This window comes from Thyridium curvatum (assembly GCF_004353045.1).
Source record: "Thyridium curvatum strain D216 chromosome Unknown NODE_3_length_876553_cov_77.224826, whole genome shotgun sequence".
In the NCBI taxonomy this organism is placed as follows: Eukaryota; Fungi; Ascomycota; class Sordariomycetes; order Thyridiales; family Thyridiaceae; genus Thyridium; species Thyridium curvatum.
Window position 1 is genome coordinate 32,471 of NW_022156758.1, and position 13,839 is coordinate 46,309.

At 50.5% G+C, this 13,839-nt stretch overlaps 5 protein-coding genes across 5 annotated transcripts; 3 read left to right on the plus strand and 2 right to left on the minus strand.

The window, feature by feature from the left end:
- Window positions 1-2,330: 2,330 nt before the first annotated feature.
- Window positions 2,331-3,693, minus strand: E0L32_000692 (uncharacterized protein; the record flags this gene model as incomplete). Its single annotated transcript, XM_031141612.1, has 3 exons — window positions 2,331-3,184; window positions 3,264-3,497; window positions 3,624-3,693. The coding sequence occupies 3 exons, from the start codon at window positions 3,691-3,693 to the stop codon at window positions 2,331-2,333; spliced, it is 1,158 nt and encodes a 385-aa protein (XP_030994226.1).
- Window positions 3,694-4,582: 889 nt separating this feature from the next.
- Window positions 4,583-6,556, plus strand: E0L32_000693 (uncharacterized protein; the record flags this gene model as incomplete). The annotated part of the gene is made up of 6 exons (XM_031141623.1): window positions 4,583-4,681; window positions 4,746-4,831; window positions 4,895-5,210; window positions 5,266-5,444; window positions 5,515-5,646; window positions 6,295-6,556. The coding sequence occupies 6 exons, from the start codon at window positions 4,583-4,585 to the stop codon at window positions 6,554-6,556; spliced, it is 1,074 nt and encodes a 357-aa protein (XP_030994227.1).
- Window positions 6,557-7,635: 1,079 nt separating this feature from the next.
- Window positions 7,636-8,943, plus strand: E0L32_000694 (uncharacterized protein; the record flags this gene model as incomplete). The annotated part of the gene is made up of 2 exons (XM_031141634.1): window positions 7,636-7,766; window positions 7,839-8,943. 2 exons carry the CDS (start codon window positions 7,636-7,638, stop codon window positions 8,941-8,943), a joined length of 1,236 nt encoding a protein of 411 aa, XP_030994228.1.
- Window positions 8,944-10,015: 1,072 nt separating this feature from the next.
- E0L32_000695 (uncharacterized protein) lies at window positions 10,016-11,345 on the plus strand (the record flags this gene model as incomplete). Its single annotated transcript, XM_031141645.1, has 7 exons — window positions 10,016-10,159; window positions 10,247-10,482; window positions 10,536-10,605; window positions 10,653-10,686; window positions 10,748-10,760; window positions 10,809-10,898; window positions 10,964-11,345. The coding sequence occupies 7 exons, from the start codon at window positions 10,016-10,018 to the stop codon at window positions 11,343-11,345; spliced, it is 969 nt and encodes a 322-aa protein (XP_030994229.1).
- Window positions 11,346-12,055: 710 nt separating this feature from the next.
- On the minus strand, window positions 12,056-12,979 carry E0L32_000696 (uncharacterized protein; the record flags this gene model as incomplete). The annotated part of the gene is made up of 2 exons (XM_031141656.1): window positions 12,056-12,644; window positions 12,693-12,979. The coding sequence occupies 2 exons, from the start codon at window positions 12,977-12,979 to the stop codon at window positions 12,056-12,058; spliced, it is 876 nt and encodes a 291-aa protein (XP_030994230.1).
- Between the last annotated feature and the right edge of the window lie 860 nt (window positions 12,980-13,839).

Sequence of the window (13,839 nt, forward strand, 5' to 3'; positions counted from 1 at the left end):
CAATCGAGAAAAATCGCTAATAAGCTTTTCTTCGGTCATGGCCGGGGGAAGCCATCGAAGGTTTTAAAGCGTCGAGCATCCCTTCAAGCAAGCAACCCCTCCGCACCGGCCGACCATCAAAGTCTTTTAGGGCTTGAAAATAATAGCGATGGCTTCAACTTCGCCGCCTGGAATGTCCTTTGCATTTGTTGACAACCTGGACGAAACCGGCGGAGCTCGCAGCCATGTTATGCGCGAGCATTGGAAGCAACGGCGACAAGCGAAGCACGAGAAAAAACGCAGGGCCGAAAGTGCAAGGCAGCAGACGCGACCAATCCTACCAAACGACATCCCTCGGGTCCCGCAAATACCGCTAGAAGACATGGCAACGCGGTCCTCTAGCGCCAGCACACCTCCAACTGAACGGCAGGGAATACCCACGCAAGCACTGGCCGGAATGAATCGTGCCTTGAGTTGCGGCCGCTTGGATCCGTTTGATATGTTCCCTGTCAAACTGACCGCACAATGTCATAAACTACTACACCATTGTGAGCTACCCAAGCCCTCATGTTATGCTCTTCCCACACGCTCGCTTGTGCGCGTCAACTAACGCGGAGCAGGGCTTAGTATGTATGCAACCATGATGTTCGCCGAGAGCCGAGTTTCTAGTTTCAACCCCATGCGCGACGTTTGGCTGCCCTTGGACATGTCCAATGCTGCATCTTTCAACGCGATCATGGCACATTCGGCAGCACATCTCGCACGAATGCAAGGCTTCTCTACATACAAGGAAGCTTTTAAATTCAAAGCCGAAGCCGTACGTATTGTTTCGCAGTGGATGTCCGATCCTGCAATGATTCTAAGCGATGACCTGATCGCCGGAGTGGTGCGATTGTTGACATACGAGGTAATGCCCAGACTCAAATTAAACCACCTAGCTCGTCGCTAACGGGAGCAGAGGTACTGGGGCACAGAGAGCGAGTGGCAGATGCATCACGACGGCCTGTTACGTTTGATTGAAGCACGAGGGGGCATACAGTCCTTGCGGGAGAATTGGAGACTTGGCTTGCCGGCGTATCTGTGAGCACCCCGCGATCGATTCAAAAAGCTTTAACAGACATGATCTGATATCAATTTTATCCTAGTATATGTCTGATGGTGAAACCTACATGGTTTGATAGCTCCAACCAGATCTGGGAAATATCCGCACAATCAGCCGCCGCCGCCGCCATCAACCCCATTGTTGCATCCCTGGGTGGTCTCTATCGAGTTCGAAGTCTCTGGTTACTCTCGTTTGTTCAAGATATGGGCACATTCATGTCCAACACCAGAGGGCTTGATCGCCTTCTGAACATACAAGAAGCCCTACGTGTCGTAAAAGACAATCGGGACCAGCGGCACGCCCAAAACAATGAGCAGGAGTTCACACGGCTGGCTTGTCTATTTGCAATCTGCGTGGTGCTACAGGGGTCAATGTGCCATGAGCAGGGGTCAACTTATCTCGAGTCGTTCCTCAGGGATAGACGAGAATCATGGTCAGGGTCGGTGGACGGATTACACCAAAATTTATGTGAGGTTCTCGATCCTGAAAAGAACGAATACGTTCTTAATGTAACCTCTGTGCTGAGGTCAATGAGTTATGAGGCACAAAGAGGAGTGGAGGCATGTTTACTGCAAATTCTGCATCCAGAGAGAAGGGACCATTTCTCCATGTCGGATGAAATAACACCAGACATGTTATTATCATCCTTACATGGACACTGAAAGTAGGCAGGAAGCGGCTGTCTCTGGAGACTATACAATTATCACAATGGTCATAGCAATACGGCCTCGGGGCTAAGATATCCCTGTTGACACGACTGCCTTGTGCGGCGCAAAAGCTCATCTGTCAGAACCAGCTTCAGGTCTAATGATGATCAAACTTGGCCAGTTTCACATGCTTGCACCTTTATTGGAATAATAACCAATGTCATTGTAGTTCAAGCTCATCTTCATAATGGCCAATATCACAATCACAGCACATACTAGCCTTCCATGAAGGCATACAGGTATTAATAAGGTCGATATTGCGCATGCTTCTGATAGTTATATGCACGAAGAAAAACTCGAGCAAAAGCGAGAGCCTCGATCAGCTTTTCATCCGGCCGAAACAGCAACCACTCTACTCTATGGCTAGATCTCGTACCCAAAGGACTTCCTGTGGTCTTTTCCTAATAGCCCTACTTTGCAAGAGTAGTATTTCCAAACCGAGTTACCTATAACAGAAACCGCACTGTCGTCAACGCCGCGCCGCGCTTCGCAAAGCTTTCCTGGACACTAAAAAGACCATGTATGGCAATACGATGGTCTATTCAGCCATGTGTCGGTGGCGGGGTGATAGCCTTGATCAGACTGTATTTCGGGTTGTTTTTCCCACCCTCTGGACCCAGGATGGCGGCGACGATGGCATAATCATTGTAATTAGCCTTGGTGTTTATTGCCACCTCAATCCACATAAATAGACCTTGAGACAGGTCCTTGCCATCCAGGAACACGTATTCTGGGAACGGATCGTATGCCTCGGTAGCGGCATAGCCCGAATACAGATCCCGAGCATTTGTGGTCAATGGGATGCGATTCGTGTTGTAAGGCGCTAGCTTCTCAACAGCAGAGATCAAGGCCTGGTCGAAGAATAACTGCGAGATGTGGTTGACGTCACCGCCGGTGAACGTATTGTTAGGTAGAATACTGGAACCGGTATGAGCGGAGACATGTATGTGAGTCGCACGGCCCTGGTAGTGGCCAGGGAAGATTGTGTCGAATTCGACGACGCCATCCTTGTCCGTCTGCTGCACTCCGCGCAGGAATGTCGACTTGAGCCCACCCTGGCCAGCTGCACTCACTCCACTATACACACCCGTTGCGTTGCATTGCCAGATGTCAACCAGCAGGCCTGAGACCGGCTTGCAGTCTTGAACATCCACAAATTGAATTTCGAGGTGGACCGGGACGCCTCTGTGACCCTCGACCACGTTGGAGCGGATCTGCTCGCCGAGAACATAGTATGGGCCTATAATATTATCCGGAGTCATGATGCAAGTGGTATTTGCCCCGAAAACCTCAACATGGGGCGTCGACTTGGTGAAGTCCACTTTCCCCGTCCTGTCGTGTGAGACCTGCCCCCACTTTGCGAACTGTACATTGTTACGGCGGTAAATTTGCTGGTCTGAGTTGATCACCCGTTAGCATTGAGCTCAAATTACAGCAGGTCGCGTGGTATTGACCTATTTTAATGGAAATCTTACCATTTACGATGCCTCTATTCGCTTGCAGGTTCCGGAATGTGTCCATGCGGCGCTCCATGGCACGCTGCTTGCGATCCAGTGTCTCAACATCGTTGACGCACTGCCCAACCGCATAGCTATTGATATCCGCTATGGTGTGTCGCAATGTGGCTTCCTTCACCACTTCAGTCGCATCATGCTCCTCTCCGGGGTGAGCATGAATCAGAGACGTGAGCGCGGCAACTGCCGCAAACACTGATAGTCTGGGTAGATTCAACAACATGATCATTTGAACCAAGGTAAGGATGGTTGTTAAAGATGACAGTGAGCCAAAACAGCAGTGGTGGGCAAATGCTTTCTCCTTATAACACGTCAACGTACTCCGGGGATGCGGCGTGCTGTGCTCCTTGTCAGTGGCTTTGAAGGGAACATTAGATTTGGCAAGAGACATGACTGCCCACCCTAGGGCAGATGCAATTACTCTCCACAACTTTTATGACATGAGCCTAATGGCATAAGATCATGAGATTACGACGCTTGCTGTCTCGGCCGCAACTTGGCGCCGTCCAGCGAGCCTTGTCTACATGTAACCGAGACTGTGAATCGGCGGGAATGTCTTTTGGTTCGTAAATTGTATCCATGACTACTCTACCACAGCTAAATCCTGTATTTTTGGGCATCGCTAATGAAATAGGAACTCAGCCACCCGGGGCGAGACATAATATGGCCTCAATATAGAGCACGGGAAACCGTTATAACATGTGCCCTCGTCTCGCGAAGCTAACTAGCCGCAAGTAGATCTTGCCTAATCTAGTCAAGATTTGGACTGCGGGGAAGATTTGTTGTGGTGATGTCCGGATAAATGAGACGTTGATTGGGGTCACATTTTGTTCAGGACAGTTTAGTGAGGGCTCACCCATCTAATTCCACATCGAAGTCTATGCTGTCCCCTGCTAGGTTCGGTTGTTAGAAAGTAATCGTCGGCTATGATCGATGCTTTTGTAATGAGCCGTTCCACGTGCCGTGGATAGAGTTACCAGATTGTGGATGCGGCGAGGCATGCGAATTATAAGATCTAGCGGCAAGGAACGAAGTCTGAACCAAACATGTAAGTTTGTGAACAGGAGTTCTCGTCATGGCTCGTTTTTGGCAGTTCGTAGCTTTTTTCTTCTGCGCGTGGACGGTAGCTGCCGAATTGTGTACCAAGCCAGCTCAACGTAAAGCATGGTATACAGTCCTTTCATCCACATCTGTCAAAACTTTCGTGAACTCACTCTTGATACAGGCACACTTTGACAAATACGGAGAAGCTCGCATACATCAATGCTGAGTTATGTCTCATGCAGAAGCCAGCGACTCTGGGAATGCCAGGCACCAAGACGAAATTTGATGAGTTTCAGGTGCTTCATCAGCGGCAGGCATACTACAACCACTTCGTGGTATGCGATATACTTTCATTCTCTCCAAGTCGACCGCAGATTGAATCACTGAACATCTTGCCAGGGATCATTTCTTCCCTTCCACCGTCTCATGCTCCATACCCATGAGACGAGCCTTAGAGAGCAATGCAACTACACTGGCTACCAGCCGTGAGTTTCCACCTTGAAGTCTCCGGAACATCGTCTCGAGCTGACCAGTTGCGCACCTTCCAGTTACTGGAAAGAGGAGCGAGATGCGGGCAAGTTCAGCTCCTCGGTGGTTTTTGATCCCACGTACGGGTTCGGCGGCAGTGGCTCGGGGCCCAATTCATGTATTACCAACGGCCCATTTGCGAACTATACCAACTCAGCCGGGCCCGGATATCAGGTTACCAGCCACTGCATTGACCGCAGAATTAGCGAAGCTATGAGTGCCCTTTCTTCACAGAGCCAAGTAGATGCTTGCTTGAAGCTCGCAGACTTCAGTACCGCATGGCCTTGTATTGAGGGAAACCCTCATAGCGGGGGCCATGCTGGCGTTGGTGGCCAGGTGAGCATTGATAGTCCTGAGAATGAGCTTGACTCAGGCTAACAAGGTGTTGTAGATGGGGAATGGCGTCTCAAGTCCTGGAGATCCGCTGTTCTACTTACATCATGCATGGATCGACAAGATGTTCTGGGACTGGCAGAAGAGGGACAAGGCGACGCGAACGACAAGTATCACCGGAACAAATATCGGACGGGACTATGCTCCCGGCTTTCCACCCAGGCCTGCCAGCATACCGTAGGTGCCTCATATCTCCAGCTGGTCTCTTGCAGAGATAAGCATGCTTGAGATGCTAATTCGACAATAGCAAAGCAACCGGTGCAGCGGGCGATCCGGGAACGACAACAACACTAAACCATGTGCTCTCTATGGAGGGAATCGCACCCAACAAGACTATTGCTGACGTAATGGATATTCAGGGTGGTTTCCTCTGCTATGAGTACGTGGACGCATCGTGAGAGAATGACAAGCAGCCTTCTGCAGGAGCAAAGTTCCTGAGTGGTTGGAATGGCATATTCAGGAGAATAGCGCATTTCATCATGAAGCAATACTTTCGCCTTGTCCGACAGTTCTTTGCGTTGTAGCAACTTAACTACGGCCTGGGCTTGTCAGATATGTGACAGGTTAGATTGGCCATTCACTACACCCATCTGAGAATCCCGCTTTGGCCTCCATCTTGACGATCTGGATCACCGTAGAGTACCTGAGATGATATTGCTCATAGTGGACTCAAAATTAAGCAACAACAACTGCACCCTGCCGAGACCCACGTGGCCAGCGACCCGGATCCATGTCCTTTCCCTGCATCGGCTACCTCTCGGCTAATAGCAGGTTCATGCAATAATGCGGGGAGAGCTGATCAAGAGTGCGTCGCCTAGTGCAAGTGTCAGGCTAATTAATACTTGTTGTAGCTCACCTACATAGGTTTCCCGGTTCCGCCTACGTGCCCTATCCCGGTCGTTTCAGGCATGGTGGCGAGACAGAATGCTTGAGCAACAGGGAGGGCGGTTTTTAAGCGGAAACACAGTCTTCCAGTGGCATTGCGCGGACCGTGAAGTGTTGAGATATTGAGATCTGACGGACCAAGACAACCGGGTATTGGATCCCTGCTTGAATGGATTCTTCTCGACTGTATCGGAGGCAAGGGCCCCGAAAGTGATAATGAGAAGCAACGTATCCTTCACCGCTTTTCAGACGATACACCTTCATCTGGAGCACAATTTTACCATTTTGATACCGTCGACTCAGAGTCTACTGTCACCCAACCGCGCTCAAACCAGAAGCAGCTCTCCGAACGCAAGTTAGGCAAGGATATTCAAATAAGAAATGCCAGTCTTAATATGCGCTAAATGATCAAGAATTCACCCAACCCCAGGCTTCCTACCGTTAGCCAGGGAGGCCATACCCCGCATCATAGCTTTAGCTGTACCAAATGGCGTTTGCACAGCACCCACCATCACTGATCATAGTATTGGCAACCGAATCGGCTGCCGAGAACTCAACCCCGTGGTCACTGTTCGTCTTGCCTTTCAACTTCAGCACTTCGACGGTTCCACGAGGAGCTGCCGTGAAGACTGCAAACTCGTCGCTCCAAAACGCGGGGTGATGCATTTGTGGTCTGGCCTGACGAGGTGGGTTTCATGAACATCCTTTTAAGTATAGATCCGTCCTCGTCAAGTAGAAAGCACGAGATGCAACCCGGTTTAGAACTCCGTCCGCGTGATGTAGCCCAGAGGTAGCGGCCTGATGGGGGAATCATAACATCGGCAGACCAATAGCTAGCAGACTGTTCCCCTAGATCATGTCAGGACATACAACAGAGGCAGAAAATGTCGATACTTCTCTGGCAACCTACCAGTTGGGATGATTGGATAGGCTTGGTTGTCATGGACAACAACTCCTGCCTCATCTATACTGATTTGATGCAGTGTGTTCTCGGCCTCCATGACCACATACAAGAATGTGCCGTTCGGGTACCTCGAACCATGACAAAAGTACTGGCAATGGACATTGTTACAAGGCGCTCCATCGTTACTTTTTGGCTATTTCCGACCTCGCCCTTTCTTCCCCCTTCTCACGTGGCTCTTGATTTAGTCCCTCTTACTCAGCTACGCCTAATCTGCTCCTTTTGTGCTGCCTTTTGCCTTAGGTAAGCTGTACCGGGGAGTTCAGAGGATCTTGATCGGCTTTGAGGGGTTTTGTCGGTAGGTAGCGCTACTTGTAGTAGCGGATGTGCAGCTGATAGTATCCGAGGTTGACTACGGATTTGGCTGCCCTCGCTCCTGCGGAGTACGAGACTAGAGTGCAGATAAGCTTCTCCACCATGGTTTGTCCAAAGCTGACAAAATGCCGTCACTGGTTCTGAAGGTAATCTCCTTTCCGAGAAACTCAAGCCAGAGTTGTTCCGATTGCCTATATGAATATCGCCATGGCCCAATTACACGTTTTGGATGATCTTGGGCTCTCTATCACTGGTTTGGCGAGTAAATACCCATCTCACTCAATCACAACAGCATCATTAGAGCGAATCGGCGCTCGTCACTATCCTGACTCTCCATTGTGAGTAGCGATGTTGCATCATAGCAATGATGTAGTAGCTGATTCATCCGAGCTGATTGTATACCACCGTAGGACAAAGAAGCTCCTAGCCCTGAATGATTCGTCGGGCATTCTCAGCAGGCCATCAGTTCATGATCCAGATGATCAGCTTATTAACCAGGACAGAGCACCATCCATCTCCGAGGTACATCAAAGATTTCTTGAAAGAGGCGTGCCACTTGCCATCGAGGCAGCACAATCTGCTATTACAGAAGCACAAACTAGCCCCTCCTATATCACTCACATGGTCTCGGTGACATGCACGGATAGTGCGAACCCGGGCTATGATCACTACGTCGGAAGGGGCTTAGGAGTTCCAAACTCTGTGGAAAAGGTGCTTCTGCATGGTGTCGGCTGCAGTGGTGGCCTAGCTGCTCTAAGAATGGCTGCAAACCTAGCCCTCGGACATGCCAGGAGAGGCAAGCCCGCCAGGGTTCTAGTTGTTGCTCTTGAAGTCAACTCGACATTGGTCCGAAGTGAGATGGATAGCATGAGCCAGCTCGGCGAGCTGAGAATAGGTCTGGCGCTCTTCTCCGACGGTGCTGGTGCGTTAGTACTGAGCAACAGCATCGACGAGTCTACTCGTCCCGTCTATTCTTTGTTGGGATGGCAACATCGTATCATACCCGATACAGAGGACGACCTGGGCTTCAATGTGGATCCTCTTGGTAAGGATGAGAACATCTTAGCTCACCCGAACTGTGCAAGAAAGCTGAATGAGATGTTAGGGTGGAAAGTTGTCCTGTCTCGCCGCATTCCCGAGCTCACAAAGTCCGCTCTTCAACCCATGTTTTCAAGCTTACTTGAGAATACGCCATGCTTTTCAAGCCAGCACGCCTCGGCCTGTGACTTTGACTGGGCTATTCATCCAGGCGGTGCAGCTGTCTTGGCTAGCATACAAGAGGCACTGGCCATCCCAGGTGACGAGATGAGAGCCAGCTACGATACCTACAGGGAACACGGAAATTCGAGTTCTGCGGCCATTTTCACCGTGTTAGATCGCCTTCGGAGTAAGGAGAGAATTGATGATACCCAAAATGGAAAGAGAAAGGTGTATACTGTTGCTTGCGCGTTCGGGCCGGGGGTCGCTGTTGAGATGTGCATGCTCAAAAGATCCGATAGCCATTCTGAGCTCTAGACCGATGGGCATGGTGAACAAAGGAATTTAACAAGGCCGTTTGGGAATAAAACGAACCCAATGCCCCTAACGTTCGTGACGTCGTCCAAAAGTTCTCGTCCAGGCTGTTCTTGACATCTGTGCTGGCGCGGACCCGCCATTCTTGCGAGATGTAATATTTCGTCTACTGCATATTCCGCATCCTCGATACCTTGGGGAGAGCGCGGGCCGAGATCGACAATGTCCGCTCCATTGGCTAGTGCAACGACAAGTTCGTGTCGTTTGCCGATACTTAGACTTCCACTTCTACAGAGACGCCCTTCGTTCTTTTCTGCTGATGTTCCTCAGCGTGGTTGGTTGGTGTTGCACTGAAGGACGATTTAAGAATTGGAAGCAGGGAATCTCCAGAAGGGATATTCTCTCCGTAAGTGCCACGGGTGATGCCAATAGTCCAGTCATTCCGTCCTGATAGGCATCGACCTCAAGTTGGGGGCCGGACATGCCTTCTGCTCGGACATCGGCATATCGAGGATGGAGTCATCCAAGGTCTTGTGTACCGAGTTGACCTGTTACCCTTCTTCTCTCTCGGTCGGTCGCGTTCACAACATGAGACTGAATGGTTTAGTGCCGCCTGCCGTACGACCGTATCTCAACCTACATCTTTGTATGCTGTACAAAGTAGTAACCAAAGTCAATGGGACGCGTCTTGAGACCATGAAGCGCCATTTGGCCCCTCCCTTAAAAGCTAGGCACCGCGGCACGATTTCCGCTGCCGAGTTGAGTTCGGGGGAACACGGACCAAATTTATGTGATTGGATCGCTAACCTCCCCACGCTTCCAACGTTCTTGGCTCGATCGAAAACATTCCCACCTTCCGCGAATGACCTTGCTCAGAGTGCCTCTACACTCCACCTGCGACCATGGCATGATGCAGCTGAGGAGGATGTTACCTTGCGAAAATACCTAGGTGGCGTGTTTCCGGAGCCTGCCATTTTCACAATGTTAATCTCTCTCTGCTCACCCAGGCATGGTACGCAAGTTCCGACAAAACATACTTCGATCATCGTGCGTCAAGTAGCCATCATCAATTACCATGACAGACAGTAATCCCACTGCGGAGCAGCCTCGAGGCAGCCCTCCAGCTCAGAAGTCACCATCGGGGGCTCAAGCAGGCTCACCGGGCGCGCCATCCCATACTGAAATACTCCCGGCGCAACACTGGACTAATTTGGCGGAGGTGGGTGGTGTATTCATACCTTAGAAGCAGTCTCAAATAGGCGTCGAAAGAAAGCTGACCAGGCGGTCTCTACATGTGGGCGTGAAGAGTCATGAGCGTGATGACAATGCGGATTTGGCTGTCGATGACAAGCAGAGTTCGACAGCGTCGATCAGCTCCAGCATTATCGAGTACAGAACCATCCAAGGGAGAACATTTCATAGCAATCGCGGCAACGCGCAGTATTGGTCAGTCTCTGACCTAGATCTATGTGGCGACACGAGTACTTACCACGAGTCAAGGGGTGCGAATGACGAACGGCAGAACGAAGCCCTGGATATCGCGTATGACCCGTTGGACCCATGGGTGATCTGTTGCGAATGCTAAAACGGATCAGTCACCACTTTCACACCCTGCTTTTCGATGGAAAGCTTCATCTGGCGCCACTGGATAAGGACAAGGTGCAGGTATGTCTGAAGACAGTTGCTGTGATTCTGCTACAGAGGATTGACAGGCTCAGACCGTGCTTGATATTGGAACCGGGACAGGTAAGCAGCAGAGGCGCTAAACAGAACGGAAGCAACGCAATATTCACGCGCGCTACACCAGGTATTTGGGCAATGTGGGTGTCTCTAATGTCCCGGATGGGTTCCAAACTAATATGTGGTAGCGATTTCGGCGACCAGTACCCCAATGCCACTGTCATTGGAACTGACATCTCGCCCATCCAGCCCACATGGGTGCCACCAAATGTACAATTGTGAGCATTCATACAATTGAACCCGTACGATACATCTAGTTGACAAATGCGTATACACTTTATAGCCAGATTGACGACTGCACTCAGGAGTGGACCTTTGCGCCTAATACTGCCGACTACGTACACATGCGTTGGCTGGTAGGGAGCATCGTGGACTGGACCGCTCTGTACAAAGAGGCGTTCAATGTACTGAAGCCCGGAGGCTACCTCGAGGATCACGAACCCTCGCCCTACATCGTCAGTGACGATGGCACCGTTCCCGACACCAGCGCTCACGGTCAGTGGGGCAAGTTCTTTGTCGACGGCGGCCGCAAGATTGGCCGCTCTTTCACTATTTTCGAAGATGACACGCAGAGGAAAGCGATGGCTGATGCGGGCTTTGTTGACATTGTTGTCACAGACCAAAAGGCAAGGAAGGCCCTTCCGGATATTGGCAAGTCGTCTTGAATAGGATACTGACGATAACATGTCGACAGATTGCACTTGGGGGCTGGCCCCGCGACGAAAAGTCAAAAGACATAGGAAGGTACTCGCAATTCGCTTTGGAGCAGGATATCGAGGGGACTATTCTTTTCATGGCCAACATGCTGGGATGGAACCAGGAAGAGATCGGAGCTTATGTAACTCACTTCCGCCGCGAGCTACGTTCTGGGAAGTTCCATGGCTATTACCGACACCGTGCTATTGTTGGGCAGAAGCCTCTTGCTGGCTAAGCAGGAATTTCCGGTTGTATCATATTTTACTATTGAAGCAGCTGGAACAAGCAGCGGCGCTTTTCGTTCATTCACCCCTCTGTTGACCTGACCTGAGGTGCTTCTTTCATGCCTGAAAGCTTTTACATGCACGGGCCAGACTTCTGAGCCCTTTGGAAAAACGAAGATTCGCCTGTTGAAACCCAGATATCGGAAGGCTTTAAGCCATCTCATCCAGGTTATCAGTCTGAACATGCCTCTGGGACTATATCTTGCCCCGTCGCCTGTATCTTGGCCATGGACCATGCTCTCAGCGCCGAGGTTCGTGGGTTCAGGCCGAGCGAAGTTGCAGATACTTATAAACCTCGTCCGCTAATACCTCGTGTGTTTTGCTCGTCCTGAACACGTAAGTGAAATGCCAGAAGACAGCCAATGAATCTATGATATTGTCTGCGAGATAAGTACTCACATATGCCCCGAGTTGAACCAGAAATACTGGCTCAACGGTACCGGACACCCATACTTCTCCCATTCTTGAAGAACATCCGCCTGTCCATAGCCAGCGCAAAAGTCGGTCGTGTTTGTTATCCGATACTTGCCAGCGTTGTCCATCACATAATTAAGGAACGTGTTTGCGTCAAAGAGCATCGATGTCGACCCCTCATGTGTTTGCTCAAACATCTCGCTGCGCCTCTCGAGCACCCCGTTCCACCACTGTATCATCTCCTTGCTGGGCAGCGGGCTCACTTTGCGCTGGTTGCTGGGTGTCCTATCGAGTGGGGGGAGGTTGACGAACAAGAAATGGCGGTACCCTGCGCCGTACAGCGGGTCGGCGCTTTCCGAGAAGATGGCGCTGATGATAGAGTCATAGAAGTGGGGAAAGGAAACATTGTATTTGGCTGAGTCGTTGATATCGTTGATGCCGATCCAGATGGCCACGAGGGTGCGGTCCGGATCAACGCACAGCTTCTTCTTAAAGACGTCTTGACCATAGGCTAGAAACTGCTGCGTCTGATTGACCAGCGGAATAGTAAAGTCATGATGTAGCGGTGTACTTCATTCTCAGCACAGCCCAGTCCTTTCTTCTCGTGAATAGACTTACAAGCTCTCTGAAACGTCGGCTCCCGCAAAGGCAAAATCCCAAAGCTGCTTCTTGCACAAGAGAGGTGAATGCAGGCCCTTGTGCACCCCACAGCCCGTTAGGAACTCCACCCAATTGGGGCCGCCCTCCGCTGTACCCGTGAAGTTTTGTACGATCCTGTTGGAAAGTAGGTCTTGTGGCGTGTAGGCGAAGTTCTTGGGCAAATAATCGCCAATAAAGCTGAAGTTCTGATGTCCATGCGTGCCCTGGACAAAGGTGTACGAGTCACCAAACGCGAGACTGTTCATTTTCGATCAGCGATAAGCTATGAACCAATGTGCAACGCAAAGAGCTTTAAGTGACTAACATATACTTTGTCCTCGCCCAGTTGAAAGTAGGAGCTGATCTTGACCTTCCTTCGCTAACACCCACTAGGGCAGCGAGGACCAAGACCGCCAAATGGCTTTTGCATGACAACACTGAAGCAATCATCTTGATGTCTAGAACCACTCCACTCGCTAACTTGTGTAAACGATTACATCCGGGGGAAAGCCCAAGCCTTTCCACCGTGGTTATTTAATGATTTTCCAAGTGGAAAGGTCATGCGGGGTGGGAGACGGATATGTCATATCCATAACACATTTCCGCTCGCACTGGCACCTATGATTGGTGGAAATTTCCTTCGGCTGCGGGAAAAACAAGATCTAGATCTAAGGTCTGCAGAAAAGCGAATAGAGGTCACTCTCCCAGTGTAGATCTTAAACTCGGGTAGAGAAACCATTCGAATGGACTGTACTCGCTGTACTGTCCTGCAATTACAGGCAAAGAGATTCGGGTATCGATCGAATGAGCCTTGTCTCCCAGTGGAGCCCATCGAATGTGAGTTGATGAGCGAATGCACTCCAAAAGGTCGGCTCCCTATCGCATTTGTGCTGGGCCCAGGCCTGCCTAGCTTGGGCTTTGGTCTCTTGAACTAATAGCTGGGCCCGTTTCACGAGTCTGACGGTGTCATCCTGAACTTCTCATCATTGCCATCCTGAAACAGATGCTTGGTCTTTCCATTCTTCAAAACAGCCCGCCCATTGGCAAAGCAATTACTCTGGATACGAATCTGTAGTGTGTATATGTGTAAAGCATTGCCGAGCCAATGTGAATCTCTGTCAACTAC